This window comes from Solea solea, chromosome 2 (assembly GCF_958295425.1).
Source record: "Solea solea chromosome 2, fSolSol10.1, whole genome shotgun sequence".
Lineage (NCBI taxonomy): Eukaryota > Metazoa > Chordata > Actinopteri > Pleuronectiformes > Soleidae > Solea > Solea solea.
In genome coordinates this window covers 3,562,364-3,582,154 of record NC_081135.1, presented here as the reverse complement: position 1 = coordinate 3,582,154, position 19,791 = coordinate 3,562,364, and the positions used below count along the sequence as shown (strand labels likewise).

The 19,791-nt window shown below is 40.6% G+C and overlaps 1 protein-coding gene across 1 annotated transcript; it reads right to left on the bottom strand.

Moving 5' to 3' along the window:
- Nucleotides 1-609: 609 nt before the first annotated feature.
- On the bottom strand, nucleotides 610-19,588 carry bin1b (bridging integrator 1b). The gene is made up of 14 exons (XM_058622044.1): nucleotides 19,120-19,588; nucleotides 11,537-11,617; nucleotides 11,367-11,421; nucleotides 10,714-10,808; nucleotides 9,349-9,444; nucleotides 9,143-9,250; nucleotides 6,958-7,043; nucleotides 6,782-6,857; nucleotides 6,632-6,687; nucleotides 6,080-6,124; nucleotides 5,510-5,552; nucleotides 3,047-3,100; nucleotides 2,847-2,948; nucleotides 610-1,919 (listed from the first exon to the last, which is right to left on the bottom strand). Exons 1-14 carry the CDS (start codon nucleotides 19,234-19,236, stop codon nucleotides 1,818-1,820), a joined length of 1,116 nt encoding a protein of 371 aa, XP_058478027.1. The 5' UTR covers nucleotides 19,237-19,588; the 3' UTR covers nucleotides 610-1,817.
- Nucleotides 19,589-19,791: the final 203 nt, after the last annotated feature.

Here is a 19,791-nt window from a genome sequence, read left to right as displayed (position 1 = left end):
TTTGCATTAATGTAACTTCAATTAAATATGGGGAAAAAACCCCTCATTAAAAAGTCACTCATTAAACAAGTTCTCTGTTGTGTTTTCCACATGACTGCATGTCCTGCTGTTAGAAAAACATCAAAGGTCAATCTGCTGTTGCAGGTATGAAGCTGGACATATCAGCCAAGATCTGAAGTGAAGTAAATACAGTGGGTTTCATCTATGACATGGTTTAAGTTTTCCAAAGCAGGGTACTTTTTAAATAGTGTTACATAAAACATAAAAGTAGTTGTTTTTAATGACTGGACTAAAGTGGCGTCAAATTTGATCCTCCACAACTCTCATGGAAATACTGGAGTCGAGCAAAGCATAAAAACTAAATCACACAAATTCACCACATCACCACCTGCTGGTGAGTAAAGGTAAAGCAGTAATGTTGTCTGGAGGTTTTTGTTGTCTGTGTTTTGCTGCTCATCAGAAAATAACATGCAGTATTATATGCAGCCGTAGCACAATAGTAGCACAAACTAATGGACTAAATAATGTACACACTAAAGTGTCCGAAAACTATCAATATTGTGTTTTTTCACTATATAAGTGGTAAAGAATGACATTGACACAGCACACTGTTGCTTCATTAATCTTTAATGACCAATTTGTTGCAATAGTGACCATATTCATTATCTCCATAGTTTGAAAATACATTTTTTGTGGGGTTTAACTTTGGTTTCTGTCTGTCAGATAAATCACAGGCTCGTTATTTATTTTAACTCGGTAACACTGCAGCCATGGACTCACAGCAGTCTAAACCTTTATACTTGGAAACTAAAGAAAACACATGTCTCTATAAACGATCCAGTGTTGACAGCAAAAGAGTCCGGTCAGATCGTCGTATACCAGAGATCACAGAAATCCATAATTAAATATGGAAAATATTTAAATAACATATCTCAGAGTACTCCAACTAAATCAGTGGTTTATAGCCAGAAATAGTGGTAATGATAGACGACGGAGGAAAATATTCAGTAGCCAAGCTTGATGAGAAGCTTTGAATTTCATGCTTCAATGAACAGATGTTTCAAAAACTAAAATAAAACGTGTGCATTAGAAAATTAAAGCCACTCCTCATGTCACATACTCAAAATGGCCAATTTAAATCAATGATAAACTACTGTTCCCTTTGATAAAGCTACAAGTTCAAGAAACGGAAGTTATTCACTTTGATAAAGCAAGAAAAAGCCCCGCAAACATCCGGTTTATATGGGTGGTGTTCTCCAGGGCTCTAGCCTGGGACACCTGCAACAGGCATATTTCATGGAGCGATGCCCCAACTGGTGCCACAGTGAAATGACAAATGCTTCATGCACGCAACTGTGAAAAGTCCTCAAAAATGATTTTTGTTCAAAAACTTGATACACGACATAGATACTTTGACATTCATACAGTACATCCACGACTATCTCCTTTCTTTTTTTTCTTTTTAAATATCGCTATTGTCTTGTGTTTCACTTGTGTTCACCACATTGTTAAGAATTCAGCATTATTTTGTGTTGCAATTTGGACATTTTAGACAAATGTCACAACTAAAATGTTTCCTCTCATCATTTAACTTTTCTTGCACATAAATATATTCGAGAAATTCTGTGATTACAGACCATCGCTGTTTTCTGCACATATAAATAATTTGGTGTCATAACTGTTGAGATGTGCGTGCACATTTCCAATCATGCTGTACCAATACATTGTATTGTGTAGAAATAGACATTTATGAAACGGACTTCGGAAGAGTTTGTGTCGGAGAAGTGGGAGAAGAATCTTTGGGGGTGTCATGAACCTCAAACCTTCTGGGTGAAGTTTTCAGGGAAAACACCTTTGGCTGAAAGAGCTTTCTTCTGCAACCACTGACACTCTTGATAACCCATGAGCCAGCCATCGTCCTGCAGGTATGAACAACACAAACCAGGTTTTTAGTGTCAGGATCTTGGCTAGATTTACTGGTAGTCAGGATACACATATTCATATTCCTATGAACATATTAAAGGTTATACGTATTAATTTTAAGCTCAAAAAGTCAAATGTCACAACCCAATACCATAAAATGAAATCCAAATATGAAAGATAATGGAACTACAAACATACAAATTTGAATAAACATAAAAGCAACTAGAACTGCACGCAGTCATGATAGGGCCCTCGCCCCACGCAACACGTCATATCCGATGACTGTGAGGAATTTCAAGTTGAAAGCTTTCAAAAAGTGGAATTCAAAAAGTAATTTTCCTGCCATTTTAACGCAAACTTTGTCGGAGCGCTGAGGCCACGGCTTTTGGCGAAGAGAAAATCCTTTGATAGCTTTTATTTATTAACTTGTCTAGAACACATGGACCGAGTTTGACGCGGCTAGCTCAAACGTGCTAGGACAAATTTGTTCAAATGTGTAGACTAGCCGTTTTGTTTTACCAAAATGGCCGACTTCTGGGTGGGCGGAGCTAATGGAAGTATGTGGAAATTTGTTTGGAATCATGAGAGCAACAAGTGTAGCAAGTTTGGTTAAAATCGGAACAACTATGTACGACTTTTAGCATTTAGCGCAATTTTGGCCACTTTCTCTCGTGTCAAAAATTTCCCAAGAATTCCTCAAGAAACTTTAGAGTAAGCCCGACAAACGCACTAAATTTTGTCCAGATCCAACCACTTATGTCTAACCATGACCCGACTTCTGGGGGCGCTATAGAGCCCTGGGGGCTACGAATGGGTTTGTGCCCTATGCCACTATCGCATTTTCCGGGTTTTTATGCACGTTAACCCCCTCAAAAAAAGCCACAGATATATAATAATATCTAAATATAGATAGAGGAGATGACCTGTTCATCTGGGTTGTCAAAGGCCACAACCAGCACGACATCTCCCATCTTCAGTTCCAGCTCATCACCATCGGTGGCAGTGTAGTCGTGAATCGCCTTCACCTAGAGCCAAATAAAAAAAGCCAGAAGAAGGTCAACATTTTGAATATGAACCATATTTACCGCGTTAACCCAGAGATAGAGCAAAGTCTCAGTCTCACCTTGTAGAGGAATCCTGGAGGGACTTCACCATCAGAGCCGTTGGTCACAGCACACTGTAAACAAGAAGAAAACCAGCAGAGTCCAGGTCAGTTTTGATGGAAGTCAATGATTTTTGCTTAGCGTAGCAAAAAAAATGTGAAGGTTCAAAGAGAAGTGAGATCAAAATGAAGAAATAAAAGGCTACATGGGATCAGAAGGGAGGAGTTTTCAGAACCTGAGGGATTCTAGACTTCAAGGACCCACGCGTCTACCTATCCATCCGACTATACCTGTGCCTCTTCATCATCTCCCCAGCCACCCTGTCCCACACTGGTGTCTTTATCATCCCAGGTGGGCTCGGTGTACGACTGAGCGGCGTGGCCTTGGGTGTCGTTCCAGCTTTCCTGATCTTGATCCATGTCTGCATCGTCCCAACCGGGCTGAGAATAGCTCCCGGTGGTGGGTTCACTGGAACCCCCGCCACATTGGGCCTCCTCTGAGTATTGATCATCATCATCATACTGGAGTTCCTGCTCTGTGGCTCTAGGTTCTTGCTATGAGGTCGGGGGGGGGGGGGGGGGGGGGGGGGGGGTTGTGGGGAGCATTTGCGTTTGGTTTGGAGGCAAAGTGAGAGGGACGGTAGATGGACGGGACAAAGAAGACGCAAGAGGAGTTGAGGGTTTGGAACAAAGGTCGGGTTCCAGATTTGTGCACGGCGTGACACAAATTCAGAGGAAGGGAGGTTTTGATGAGAAAAAGACACAGATCAATTATTTCACCGTCCATGAAGATGGAAAACATTGCAGTGTTTGGCTGCTTTGAACCCGCGCTTACCCATGAATCCCATGATGGCGCCTTCCGTGAGGCAGTAAAAAAATACCGAAGACAACCACAGACTTTAAAATAATCAGTCAAAGCTTGAAGTCTAAACTGATTGAGTGCGAGCGCTGTGTGTACGTACAATATATCGCCACCATCAAGTGTCAAGCAACACAAACATGCACAGAAGACACCGTGCACTAAAACGTGGTTGTTTTCTGACCTCACACACACACACACACACACTAAAATCTTTTTTCAGTGACATTGGACCACACACAGCTGACATGCACATGTTTACATGCAGTCTAAAATTCTGTTTTTACAGAGATATAGACGCATGTGTAAGATGATTTGGAGTTTTTCTCATTTTTATTCTAAGTGTGAACTCAAACTGGATGTAAACACGGTCTCTTTGATGGAAACGCTGCTGATTTTTTTATTCTTTTTCGTCCTCAACCAAACACACACTTTTACCAACCTGAGGAGCTGGACATGTGACGGGATGGAAAACCTCCACATCCCAGTCCAGCAGGCTGAACCCTGACCAGGGTTCACACTGCTTCACACACACATACAAATGAGGTAAGGACGGTATAATCTCTGCAAATGTTAAGTCAAATTTGCATGTATCTAGGGCTTTTTAGAGGAGTAATCACTTCATCGACAATAATCCTACAGAAGAGGACAAACAATAATCAGACTAAGGTGTAGAGGTGGTTTCCGTCAGTCTGACCTTCTGTGTCGTTGCTGTCGTCGCTGTGGAGTCGGCGTTAGCGTCAGACTCCGAGGCCTCGTCCTCAAACAGCGCGGCGTTTTCCCGTCTCTGGTCCGGAGACGGCGTCAGCCTCGGTGGAGGTCGACTGGGAGGAGGACCGAGCCTCTGCTCCGCCAGCGCGGGTTAAACCATAAAAACACACACACGTGCACCCATGCAGAGCGGTGAGGCAGACAGAGACACAGATTAGTACGCACACCATGACCGACACTGAATATACACCGTATTTATGATGATGTGGATTTAAAAGGGGAATTAACCAATGTTTGTTACTGTAATTAAGTACAAAAGTGATTTATATTTCTAGCTACTTTTATCCCACTAATCCTTAAAGTGCATTTTGTATCAGAAAAATGACTTTTGATACTTCTTAGTACAGTAAATGTCATATACTTTAAGATGTTTACTTTATTATTATTATAATATTATAAAAGAGTGACTTCAACGTTTTGCTACTTTATACAAGACTGGAACTAACTTTACTTTACTTGGTGTTTTTATTCACAAGTTTAGCAAATCCTGTGTGTGTATAATGTGCAATATTCAAGAAATAAGTGCAGTATGAGTGAATAATGTGCAATATTTACAGACATTGTGCAACAACAAGCTTTGAAATTTGGAATGAACTTCTAGTCTGCACAGGAGGCGACTGTTCAAGTGAAAAAAGTCACATTTCTGGGGACAGGATTGAATTTATATCACAAAATTCCATCATATTTCACAGATTATGGAACAATATATATATAGTTCACATAAAAAAGTACATTTAGGATGCAAAATTAACTTATAAATAGAAAGAAACTGGTGGCGGGTTGCATCAAATTGACTGAATGGAGCACCTCTGCAGTACATATTGAGGCTGTTAATGTCTTGTTTCTGTTTTTACCTTTGGTGCTGAGCAGGCTGAATCACTGTGGTTGGCTTCATCACTGTCAATGAAGAGGGAGACAGCAGTGAGTGAGTGAGAGAGAAGGAAAATACACAAAGCAGTAAGTAAGTAAAAGAAAAGATGGAAAGCGAAAAGAAAAGAAAACTCATGACACATGCTGGTTTCAGCTCCACACGAGGGCGACAAAGCAACGCAAAACATTGGCTGTGTCTCAGCATGTGTGACACACGACGAGCACAACATGCACCTGACATTCATGACAACACACTGTGCACAGCATGTGATTGTCAGGACTTAAAGGAACGCACAAACAAACAAAGAAGCTCACAAAGTTAAATCCCAAACCAGGGGAAAAGAACATGTTTCTCACAGTTCAATGTCTTCAAACAACTAAAATAAGTCCTTTAACCATAATCTGTATCTCACGTTAACAGAGTTAAGACTCTATGGATCAGAAAAGGCGACTGAAGAGTGAGTGAGTGACACAAAAGAACAACACATAAAAAAGCTGCACGCTCAGCCGACACGCAAAACAAACCAGCATCAAAAAGTGCAGCACGTTTTTACCTCTTTGCACCATCTTCTGTCTTGGCTTCTGCAGTACCATCTTTTCTACAGTAGGGGGCAGTGTGACGGACATTACTCTCATATACAGTGTATTTTAAATACAACATAAAGTGTTGGGGTTAATGTCTGAGTGGTAACAGGGAAACATGACTTCAAACATTCAAGGACTCAAGTACATTTAAGGCGATTTTCAAAATCTTTCAAGGGCCTTGAATATTGTTTGTTTTCAAATTCACAAACTTTCAAGGATTCCAAGGAACCTTGGAAAACCCGTTACTGCAAAAACAACGATGAAAAGGTGCAAAAGTGCAACACAAATGTGCAACTTTAATCCAAAGAGAATCAAAACAATACAAAATTTAACAAATGTATGAGATAAGATTCAAAATAACCACAACATGTTTAATTACAACGACAAAGAGATGCCAAACAACCACAAATAAAGGCATCAAATAGAAAATGACCACTCAGACGCTCATTTTAACACGTCATTTCCCAGCAGTAATCCATCATAATCCATTATAATCCAGCCATGTCTTTAAAAACACTTACTTGAGCTGCCGCTGCTCCTCCAGTTTGGTCATGATGTCATTCAGGTTTTGGCTGAGCTGAGGACGCATCAATCATCAATCATCAATACAACTGATCGATCACATTCAATCAATAATAATCCATGGTTTCATTCTCGTGAGCTCTACTCACTTTGCTCATATCTTTGTGGAACTTATCCTGATGACCTGCCAGGCTCTGGAATGTGTTAACATAGACGCCAACACGACTGCATGTGACGTAAACACGCAGATTTAAATCCCAGGACATGAGAAATAAACATTTTGGAGGATTAAAAGTAAAAAAAATGAACATTTTTATGAACTCACGTGTCCCACAGGACTGGAAGCTCGTCTTGTAACTCCACATTCAGCTCCTCGAAAATCTTCTGGGCTCGACCGAGGTCTTCCTCTGCCTGCACACAAACGCGCGCGCACACAATTAAATTATACTATAATACTGGGCATACGTCTCTTAATCCAAACAGATTAGGAACGGCAGACTTTTATGAGCACACGTGCATGCAGACAAACGGTCAGGGTTTAATAGCTGCAGCCACGTGAACGCTGCGTAACATTCAAATGGCAAAATGTCGTAGGTAGAAAAGTAGATAAAGGGCATTTGTGTCAAATAAAGAAAGGATGTAAACAATCATTTTGATTGTGGGGGAGGGGGCAGATTGTGGTGAGGCTCTGTCTGTACCACGTGATCAGCAGCTTCACCTGAAACACCAGAATCACTAATATGAAGCTTCTTAAACTTTAATCACAGAGATATTAACACGTTCCAAATGCATTAAGAAACTTTCAAAATGTATTAAAATGTAATCACATCTTTATGTTGTAATACATATAATATTACGGTTTAGAAACTAAGGTTTTGGTCGTACAGAGACATTTTGGTTCAGCATAAAATAACCTACTTCAAATATGCATTTTTATTAATGAGCAGTTCAAGCGTTACTTAAATAAACAAAATTAAATTAAATTATGACTTTCCATTGTATGAAAATGATTCCATAAACAATTTGTCAGGATTTTATATCTGAAATTTAGTTTTTTTTCCTATTTTTAAGTTAAGTTAAGTTAGACAAAATAAAATAAAATAAAATAAAACAAAATAAAATAAACTAGTGCTTCACTTTAAATACAGCATAAAATAACCTATTTCAAATATGCATTTTTATTAATAAGCAGTTCCAGCATTAAGTTAGACTAATTAAATTAAATTAAATTAAATTAAATTAAATTAAATTAAATTAAATTAAATTAAATTAAATTAAATTAAATTAAATTAAATTAAATTAAATTAAATTAAATTAAATTAAACTAGTGCTTCACTTAAAATGCGCTTACATGTGCATCAATAATAGTCAAGCACCGGCTACTCCGAGGTGGTGCCCGCCCCGCCCCTCAAATTCAGCTTAGGGCCCCATAAAGGTTAGGGCCGGCCCTGAGCCTGATCACGTGCTACTACAGCTAACACTTTAGTTGTTTAGAGGGGAGGGGGAGGTCAGTGATGAACCAGAGTGTCACCTGGTTGTAGGAGAGGTTAGTCTGAGCCACCTGGTGGGCTGATATCAAACCCTGAGCCCAGCTGGGAGCCGCCATCTCCAACAGGGCTGCTGGCTAACCACACACACCATGCAAGAGAGAGACAGAGAGAGAGAGAGAGAAAGACAAAAAAAAAAAGCAAACAAGAACAATTCAAGACAAACGGCAAAAAAAGCACATGTTAATGAGCACGTGGCAGAAAACAGGTTCAACAGACACGTGTTAATCAGCAGCAGCAGTTCATGCGTCGTGTTAAAGTGTGCGTAAAGCAAATGTGTCTTTGCAACTTCATTTAAAATTCCAAATATGAAGAAATAAAGTAAAGAAGAAGAAGGAGAGAAGAGAGGACTCCTGCAGGGAGGCTGCAGTACCACTGCTTAGAGATAGAGGGAGACAGAGAGCAGGACAGTATCAAGTGGTTTATTTTCATAATCATTACATTACATTACATGTCATTTAGCAGACGCTTTTATCCAAAGCGACTTACAATAATCGATTCATCGAGTCGTTGTTTGGTCCATAAAATGTCAGAAAATGTTGATCAGTATTTCTCAAATGTTCACAGAGCTAAAGTTATTCTGTTTTAAGGATTTATTTGTTTTATGGAGCAAATAATCCAGAAAATATTCACATTTAAGAAGCTGAAAAATCAGAGGAAATTGTTTAAAAAAAAAAAACAGTTTCAGCTCTATTTGACACCAGAGTTTTTATGTTTTTTTTTTTTTTTTAAATCACTCAGATTGGACACGGTGGTTAGAAACACATTTTTGTCGGGTGAGAAAGTCAGAGGAGATATTTTCCATCACTTTACAAACACTTTAGGTCCAAAAACAAAACAACAACAAACTAAATTAAGAACTATTCTTTTCAACTGCAGTCAAGCGCACACACACACACACACACACACACACACACACAGACACAGACACACACAGACACAGACACACACAGACACGGTTACCTTGGCGATCTTGGCCTCATCCTTCTTCTTCCCTTTCTGTAAGGAGGCAAAGTGATGCCTGGCACTGTCAAAGTCCACCAACTTCCTGTCACGCTTTGCTATGCGAGCCTGCAGAGGACACACGGTGCAGTCACTCGGACGTTTAAAAGCCTTAAAACAATGTTGAATGTTGTATTTAAATCTGCTTCAAGTTGCATAACACACACCTTCAGATCAGGAAACTGAGTCAGGTACGTGTCCATGCACACCACACATTTGTCCGTGATGTTCTGGTGATAGTCTAACCACAGCGTGTCTGTGTCCTGAACACAAATACACAAAAGCACAGTTTACAACAATGTTTACGATCTATTTATTATATTTTCTGTCCACTTTCTTGTTATTCTTTAAAAAAATAAATAAATACATGTCTGAGAGAGTAATCTGCCCGGATTACATTCGATCAAACGTGTATTTAGATTGCGTCATCATATCTTTAAAATACGGCATTTTTTAAGCAATTGTGAGATTAAAAGGTGAAGCTAATACTACTATAATCTGCTAAATCTAACTATTTTACATTCATCCAGTCATTAAAAGGAGTGCAATCAAGTAGGAAAACTTTTCAGATTAATCTGTCGATTATTTCCACTTGTTTGGTCTGTAAAATATCAGAAAATGTTACTAAACCTGGGAATAATGTTCTCAAATGTCAGTTTTATACTTTTTTTTGTTGCATGGAACAAAGAAAATATTTAACCCTTTTTTTTTTTGCTTATTTTAACCATAAAAGGGCGAGAAAATTTCCTGTTTTCCTGAATAACTTTCAATATCTGGCAGTTATTTACAGTTTACTGCATGTTAAAATAGCATTTTAACAATTTAAAATGAAGAAAAACAAAAAGAACACCAGATGTGACATGTTAAATCTGAAACGTGAACAGTATAAAACACATTTAAAGTAACATTTCTTTTAGTTTTTTTTGTCTCAATGTGCAAAAACAGGCTGAAAAACTGTATGAACAGGTGTTTTTTCCCAACTCTCTCCTCTCTGGCTACAAAGACGGTGATTCGAGTGAAATTACCGTAAAATAACCACGTATTTATTAACTTTGACGTGCAACTTCTCAGCTTTTGTCGTGTAATTACGGTCATGCAATGTGCAAAAATGGCTGCGGCCTACGTCGGCTTCTTCACAGACATTTAAACCGGTAAATAAAGGAAGTGAAATGGTTACAATCAGGACACGAGGTTCAAGGTTTATCTATTTATTGATTTAAATGATGCTCCTTGATCAGTGGGACACACTGGGACACCTTTTTTTTGCATTTTACCTCCAAGTTATTGTCCATCTCCTTCTCTATCATCTCCTTTCAGGGGCGGAAGGAGAAATGCATGCAGTTAAAGAGACAGAAAGAAGGATGAAAAGACACCGGAGGACGAGACGTTAAGTGGAAGGCAATAACAATGTGGAGACGATGATTTCTAATCACTTAGAAGACAAAGTAACGGGTACAAGACTTAAAGCACAGAAGAGCAGAGGTCACAGGAGGAAAGAGGAACTTCGACACGACGATGTTTCCAGGTCTCACCTCTGTCAGCGCGTCCATCTCCTCCTTGCCGAACCACTCGGGTTCGTACATTTCGGCCAGACAGTCCTGCAGCCGCCGCGACGCGTCGTGCAGAACTGAGGAGACAAATACATATCATATACAAATAAATCAAATAACTCAGATTAACAGCAGCGAAACCATACGTGAAAAAGTGCAATTTCCTTCTCTTAATCATTTAAATTGAGTTTGAATTCAGACACGAAGGCTCTTTTAACACTTTTAGAGACATTTTTTTTTTTTAAATGGGACCTTACATCTTTAAACAAATCTCAGATTTCAACTCCATTTAAATTCAGTTTTATTTCACAATTTGGTCAAATACCAAACACCATGAACGATGTATGATAATAGGGCTCATTTTCTTCATCAGAAAACGTTGAAAAACGTTCATCGGTGGTTCTCAAACCTGGAAACGATGACGTTCTCAACATCCACAAACCAAAACAGTTCAGTTTGAATGACTTCTTTGTTACATGGAGCAAAGAAACTAGAACACATTCACATTTTAGACGCTGAAAAATCAGAAAAGGTTGTGTTAATTCCTGAAAAAAACTCAAAACAGTCTAATCTAATGATATCAGGTCCTTCCAGGGACAAAATACCTTAACACGAGATTTTAAAACCACACGTACTTTTCACTGACGTCACGTAGGCTTTCAGGTCTTTCTGCAGTTTGGCGCCTTCTACCTAAAAGAGCCAAAGAGTCAAGAACTTTAGGATTGATGCTGGGATATGAGTCCAGACATCACCGTGAGGCCTTTTCTTGGTCTGACAGATTAAACAAGTAAAAATGTGTGCTGACCGTCTGCTTGTTGAATCTGGCCACCATCTCCTCAAAGGCGGCATCTCGGGTCTCGTCAGCTTTGCCGAGCTTCTGCAAAACCTGCAAAACCAAGCAGAAACACATGTATAATTTGGGATTATAATCCACTCGTGTCCATGTCATTCGTTGGTCCATGTCACTTTGTTCTGATCTATAACTGGAGGCATGTATGAGCGGCTATTTTCAGTCGCTGCCTGTCAAAGCCATATGTCTCCCCTGTGTCTGTGAGTCACACCAGCTGTGTGTGTGTGTGTGTGTGTGTGTGTGTGAGGATACGGAGGTTAAAGGTCAGAGCCTCCGTGACCTGCTGACCCTTGGAAGGCAGTTTAATTGATTTAAAAATATCACTTTTGTGTTCAAATGTTTTGTGCTTTTATTGAAAACTTTGATATCCTGTATTTTACACATTATTAAGGTTTTTTTTTTTTTAAACAGAATTAGAATAAATGATTTCACCTTGCGACTCTCTCATTTCGTCATCTTACGTCTACGATAGTTTACGAACTTTATCTCACAGACTTTTCCGACAGGAAACTGGAGTTTGCAAACCTCTCGCTCTCCCACACCAAACCCCATAGAGAAAATCAGCGATTTTAACATCACCGCACACAGAAGGTGTTCATCCACTGCTGCCTCCATCACTAAGTTCAAAAGTGTTATTTTGTGACTTCAGCTTTTGAGATTCTTTGTTCGGATTTACCTCAGTGACACAAAATGACCACACGAGGCAGCGCTAGACCAGCAGCTCCTGTGTCCCTGTGAGCTAAAAACGCTGATTTTCTCTATGAGGTTTGGTGTGACGCTTTAAAGAGGAAATCACTGAGTTCAAAAGTGTTATTTTGTGACGTTGGCGTTTGAGATTCTTGGTCCAGATTTAAGTCAGTGACACAAAGTCACCACACGGAATGCAGACGATCTGATGATTTTATTACAACTCATATTTTACATCCGATTCCAGGGCTGTGACTAATGAGTATTTTCATAATTGAGTAACGTGGCGATTGTTTTTTCCATTAACTGGAGAAAATGTTGCGTCGCAGTCAAATCAAATGTTTCGTTTTGTCACAGAGGAGCAAAAAAAAACCCCAGTAAATTCTAATTTAAGAAGCAGAAAACATTCTAAATAATTTTTCATGAACCAGCTGGTGCAGCCGTCCCACTTCTATCCGATCGACGTCTGCGCACAGACTCGGTTCTGCTTTCGCCCGCTCTGTGGAAAAAACTAAATGGACGTCAAGAAAAGCCGACTGGTGCGACGAGGCGAAAAAAGGGTGAAGAGGAAGGAGGAAGGAGGAGGGTGAGAGAAAAGAGGAAGCGAGAGACCCGTCAGCAACGCTGCCTTAACCTTTAGATAACAGGATGAACAATGTGATGCAATAGTTTCACATGACGCAGTGAAGATGTTCTGCCTTCCTCAGACACAGACTCAGGTGTGTCCACAGCTGTGCAGAGGAATCACCAAATAATTCAAAACCATCGCCAATCTGGACTTAATCTGTGACTCCACACACAAATGATGTCAATAAAAAGGGACAAGGAGGAAAATCAAGATGAAGTCAGACAAGGTCACCAAGGTCACCTCGCGCCGTGACGGACACGCGGATGAACGTCCAGCACCTGCCACACTGAGCCAGTGACAGATACAGAAATCACACATGAATATAACACAGGGACTTCCCCGCTGCTGCTGCAGCTCTCACACACACACACACACACACACACACACACACGCACACACACACACACACAGACACACACACACCTGCTCAGTGAGCGCCCACACACTCGGTGCCTCAGTGCTGTTTATAGCTCTCACAGGAAATACATTCACTTCAAATCTAATTTAGACGCCGGGCGGCCGTCAACTCTCTGGCCTTCAAATTGTTAATTAAACGGCCAGAGTGTAAAACGCAGGAGGGTTCAGTGGCAGAAATTGAACTTGCTATGCGTAACTTTGCTCGTAGAAGTGTATAAACACTTAATAATTTGTCCTTTGTAGCCTTACACTGAAGCCTTTACATGTACTTAAGGTAAGGGCTTTATACCTTATTTTCACTGGTAAAAAAAAACAACTATTTAATCCCTGGTTTAAATGGATTTTTGACAAGTCAGCTCACGGGTCAAATTACTCACTAATTTGTGCTAAATACTCGCCGGCTACGATGTGCATTCAACTTGGGACAGCGCTCATTATCACATATTTAATCACCTGGATAATCTAAACCAGTGTTTCCCAAATTCTCTATTTAGGGAACCCACTTTTTAACAGTGGCAAACAATCAATATCAATCAATCAATCAATATTGTGAGTATCGAGTAATGACTAATTTACTCATTTACAACTGCATTCATATGAGTAGTTTAGGATTTTGTAGTCTTTTTAACATCTGTATATTTATCTTTTACTTTCTTTATTTTCTCTATATTTTGTAAATGTTTGTACTTTTCAATTTGGTTGTGCGATATCTCTAATAAAGATTCTTTTTCCAAGAAAACATCATTTTGTGCCCATTATTGAAAACATATAAACACATTAATGTGAACTAAAAGGTTGGGGAAGTAAACATTGTTACATTATCTTTGTTTTGAATCCAAATTCCTGCTAATCCCAGTGCAAAAATGACTTCAAACGTCACACGTTCTTATAGAACTGCACCTTTAAATTAAGTTTGATTTGAAGTTGTTTATATAATAAAAGTGTGTAGTACAGGGTTTAATCAAATGCCTTGTGACACAACGTTTGAGTGAGTGCAGGAGGAAGATTGTGCACAAACAAAGCCATCGATGACCGTGCTTTTCCACACTGTGCACAACATAATCATAATTCACGTACGAAAACATGCTCATATCTTGTGTTAAAACTTTAAAAACGTGGTTTATTATGGTCGTAAATAACTCGTATCCTCATCCGTGTCAGTTTCATGTGTGTTTAATGGCGAGGTGCCAAAATGATTCATCATTAATCAATTTCAGGTCAAAAAAAAAAAAATAGAAGAACACTCCCTGCTGATAATCTAATAAAATCCCAACCTATTTTCGGACGCCACAGCTGACAGCTGTGTCCTGTGTCCGCGGAGTTTCGCGGTGCATTCAGGTGAATCCCTCCATAATGTGTGGAAAGATTACACGTATTTATGCGTGGCAGGAAAATGATGGGTACAATGGAACATACTGGAGCGTCTGTAGGTGTGTGTGTGTTCAGAGAAGGTCGTAGCTGCGTCGGTGTTCAATTTCCACCGCCCCAAAATACACCCGCAGCACACACTCGGGGCAGTTTGTGGGGTATTAAGGGAGGCGAGGAGAAGGCTATAGATAGATACACCCTCTATACACACACACTCACACACACACACATATCTGAGCCCCGCCCGGCAGTGAGGCATGCTGGGAGTCCTGCGAGGGAAGGACAGGTGTTCAGGCCAAGCAGGGCAACAGAAACATTTGGATTCAAGTTACTAAAAATATCGAGATTTTTTTTATTTTCCATTGGACTCAAGATAAAAAAAAAGTTCTCTCTTCTCCTCTGTCACAACTACACAAAAAAAAAAAATTCTCCCAGCATGCTCTGCAGCACAGCTGACGCGAGCCACTTGGCTTTACATTGCTATGACAACCGTGGCGACACCCACAGGAGGCTCGGGATGATTGTGTCAGATGGTCCGAATCAAATTATATCTTACAGTGAAACACGAGCCGGTCGCCGTCCACATGCCTCGGCCTCGGTCCACAAAATGAACGTCCTCGATTCCTTCACTCAGTCATTCAAAATAAAAATATTGGAATAAACAACAACGTCAAGCAGACGAAAAACACATTCCAACAACTGGTCCATTAAACAAATGACATGAATGCAACAGCGATGAGTCACCTCACAATTAGCTCACAGTCAGATCACAGTTAGCTCACAGTCACCTCACAATTAGCTCACAGTTAGCTCACAGTCACCTCACAATTAGCTCACAGTCAGCTCACAGTTAGATCACAGTCAGCTCACAGTCAGCTCACAGTCAGCTCAAAGTTAGCTCACAGTTAGCTCACAGTCAGATCAGTTAGCTCACAGTCAGCTCACAGTCATCTCACAGTTAGCTCACAGTCAGCTCACAGTCATCTCACAGTTAGCTCACAGTCAGCTCACAGTCAGCTCACAGTCAGCTCAAAGTTAGCTCACAGTTAGCTCAAAGTTAGCTCACAGTCAGCTCAAAGTTAGCTCACAGTCAGCTCAAAGTTAGCTCACAGTCAGATCAAAGTTAGCTCAAAGTTAGCTCAAAGTTAGCTCACAGTCAGATCAGTTAGCTGACAGTCAGCTCACAGTCATCTCACAGTTAGCTCACAGTTAGCTCACAGTCAGATCAGTTAGCTCACAGTCAGCTCACAGTCATCTCACAGTCAGCTCAAAGTTAGCTCACAGTTAGCTCACAGTCAGCTCACAGTTAGCTTCAACAAAAAACCTCCCGCTGAGCCACAAACAGATGCTGTTAGCAGCTGAGCAGCCTAATATTTCCTTCAGGAGTCCGTGTGTACAATTGCTTTAAAAAACACACAAACTTAGATTTGTAGCCCTTTCATGTGTAAATTGTGGGTGTTTTCTAATTTTAGGCTGATTTGAACAGATAGTCTGGGCAAATTTTCCTGTATTGTAGATTTCAAATGGCAAGTATTGAACACTTCCTCAACATGACCAGGGAAAACTGATGTTGCTTAATTTAGTTTAGAACGGTAAACTTGTTCTAAACAAGTTTCTGAAAGTTTCCTGAAAGTGTGTGGTCTTGGTGTATTGACTGGATTGTCCAGTCTGTTCTTTCTCAGGATTAAAACACTGAAAATTGGCACTAGAAACCTTCCTAGGATGAAGAGCAGTGGGGGTTAGGTACCTTGCTCCTGCCCTTTGACCGAATTGGGACTCAAACCAGCAACCCATCCTCTGGTTACAAGCCAGAGGTTCCTTTCCACTTTGGTCATGGGCTGCCAAACACAGTTGGTTGCGTCTGTGGTCTCCCAAGTTTATAAAATCAAGTCAGATTTGAAAATCCTCTTAGCCGCCATTTTGTGCCAAACAGTTTTTGGTGTGTTAGGGCCACGGTAATAGACTATATGCACTTAGAACTTAGAACACTCCTTAACTTCCCTTCAGTTAGGGTTAAAGGGAAACTTTTAAGGTAACGTTACTGATTCAAACGTCCAATACAGATATCAAAACGTTGATATTTTCTTTTAGTCAGATTCAACTTGGCCTAAAATGAAAACGCACAGCACTGCTGCGTCCCTCTGAGCACAGACCCCACTAAGGTCTATAATTCGGCAAATATTCCCAGTAACTTCTGCAGACACGGAGTTCCAGTCAATAGATGTCACTCATTCTTAAAAAAACTGGACCTTAATAAAACACAATTATAATGTTTCTGCCCTAAATTGAGTCTTAAAATCCACAGCTCATACGCTGTTGAACACTTTAACTGGCATCAGATTCCAGGATATCCATGTTATCATTTGGACACAGAACCTGTCGCTTGTGTTGAAGTCGAAGTCAGTGAGCGGCGCGAGGGCAGCGTGCCAACAGACAGACAGCTGAAGCCGACACTCCCCTCCTCCACCTCCACCACTGGCCTTCAGAGGGAAAACGATACCCTGACCTTCCTCCACACGACCAGCGCTCCAACTGCGAGCTTCAGTATCACCTGAAACCTTGTCAGGGTTTTTATTTTTTTGTGTTACTTTGTCGATTTCCTTCGCATAAACATCTAGACCTCAGCTTCTCAGTGTGGGATCTTTTGGATTGTTGAGGTTTTCAAGTGTAAACCAAGCCGGTGTCTGTGCATCTATGACCAGAAATACTCATGTCATGGACCTAGACACATATTCCTTTACATTACAGACCACATTTTGTAGGAACAGAGAGCTCAAGAAGGGGTTTACGTGGCTTCTTCTCATAAACCACTACCAACTTATGACAAACACGTACAATTTCCCAGCTCTAATTCTGGTTCTGGTGAATAAAACGAACAATAATTCCCTGCTAATTCAAACTATGAGGAAAAACCAGGGCAGGATCTTCCACACACTTCCTCCAGGGAATCTAAATAATGATGATATTTCATTCAGTGAGTTGCAGTGAAAGCAAAACTCCATAAAAGATCATCCACACTTACAAGCCCGCCATTAAATCTCCATAATAACATTATTTTCCTACTCCTGTAACAGTGTCGGAGTATATGAAAAAGTGATCAGAGTGTGTAAAAAACACTAAATGCACCAAAGAGGTGACAAAAACAGACCAAACACAACCTCATTTGTGGATTTCCATTGCTCTGATTCACTGATTTACTTTATAATCCCACAAACCCCACGAGTTACACAGGATTAATAATCCCAAATGTCCACCAAGAAGCCACATGAGTTTTCTGGGTTGTATTTTTTTTAAGTGGAAAACAATCAAGTGGCGCTGGAACAATAAGCTATGAGGTTTAAGACGTAGTGTTGGACTGAGGTGATTAGTGTGTAAAACCTCAGCGGGATTAAGCACCGAGTGTGATTAGGACAATAATAACCCGGGGAGGTGGACACAGACGGCTGATCAGGTTTCATTCGGTCACAGTTGTCACTCCTGGTTCCTGCAAATCAGTCAGTTCATCTATAAATGCTTCAAAACAGTGAAACTTTAAATGAATTTAAACTGTTTTGACGACATCGTGTGTCTTTACTCTTCTGCAAAGCTGGACTTTTACTCTGAAAATCGAACTTCTCTACTCTCATTTGTGTTTAAAAGTAGAAAAACTTTTCTATATGAACGCACACTATTAATACTAACATATCACATGTCCATTAAATGACATAGTGGTCTATTTTTGTCCCCCTCTAGAGGAAAGCCCCAGCTCTGCATGGCCTGTGTCTTAAATCTGTACATGACAATAAAACATAAAAATAAAAGCGCCATGACATTTGATCCTGGAACACTGGAATACCTTAATCTCCACGAAAGCAACAGCCTCTCACTCTGATCGGATCCTTAGAACTAGTCAGTTTGGAGATGGTCAGACTTCCCCCTTAATTTAGATACCAAATTAAAAGCCTCTTTTACTGCACAGTTTAACATGTGTACCTTTAATTGCTAATGCTTAAATGACCCATGGTGGAAGTTTGGGGTAAAGGTTGCCACTGAATTTGGGATATTAGACTAGAAATGTCAGGTTTTGTACACTCATTAAAAATCCCTTAAACCATTGCTTCCATTATCCTGAATATTGCAAAGCATAATTAAAGTAACGGCACTTTAAGGCTTATTATTAAGGGAGTAAATTCACTTGCTGGTGAAATCACACAGGCCTCATTTATGGATTATATTTATCATTCAAATTTTAAGGAGACGAGTTAAGGAATAATGTCTTTTCCTAAGTCAACATTAACTTAAATTAAGTGTCTCTGTTGCTGTGCATCAGCGGGTGAATGGAGCCACATTTTGGAGGTAAAATCCCGCAGGATCCAGTTTCACATGCAGTGACAGTAGGACAGTGACCGCTGCTATGTGAGCCGCTCTCTGCCTGACTGCGCACCGTCACCACGCTTACCTTCTCCTGCGCTCTGGTCAGCCGCTTCTGGACGTTGATGGCCAGTTTCCCGGCTGTGACCCCTTTCCCTGTCCCGGACCCGGACCCGGTCCCTGTCCCTGTCCCTGTCTCGGCCATGGCGCGCGCGGTGTGGACGGCTCCCCCGTGGGTTCGGTGTCAGGCGCAGAGGGAGAGAGACTGTGGCTGAAGCAGGAGAACTCCTCTGGATACCGACGGTGCGTAAAACCCCTCTTGGCTCTCACCGTGCGTAACTCTAATCCTGGTGACAGCTTCTTAAAGGTGCAATGCGTAATTTAATCCGGGTTATGAGGGTGGCAGCAAAAAAAAAGAAAAACAACAATCAAACAAACAAAAAGCAGGTGGAGTGGAGTGGAGTGGAGAGAACAGGGGCGGATTGTGATATCGTCCCGTTCTTGGATCTTGCTGTTAATTGATGGAAGCTTGAGCTCAGATATGCAGAGATAGGCTATTAGGTTTCCTTCTCAGTCATCCTCTTAAAGGCGCAGCAGGTTGTTGGTATTATTAGCAGACAACTGTTGCACACATTCAACTGGTTGCTTGCGCCGCTGCCTTTGCGCACGGCTTTATATTGTGCGCCGCTTCCAAATGAGACTAAAACGAGTCCTCGTCTCCTCCACATGGCGAAACGTTCGTCGGCTGCACGTGCGGTGT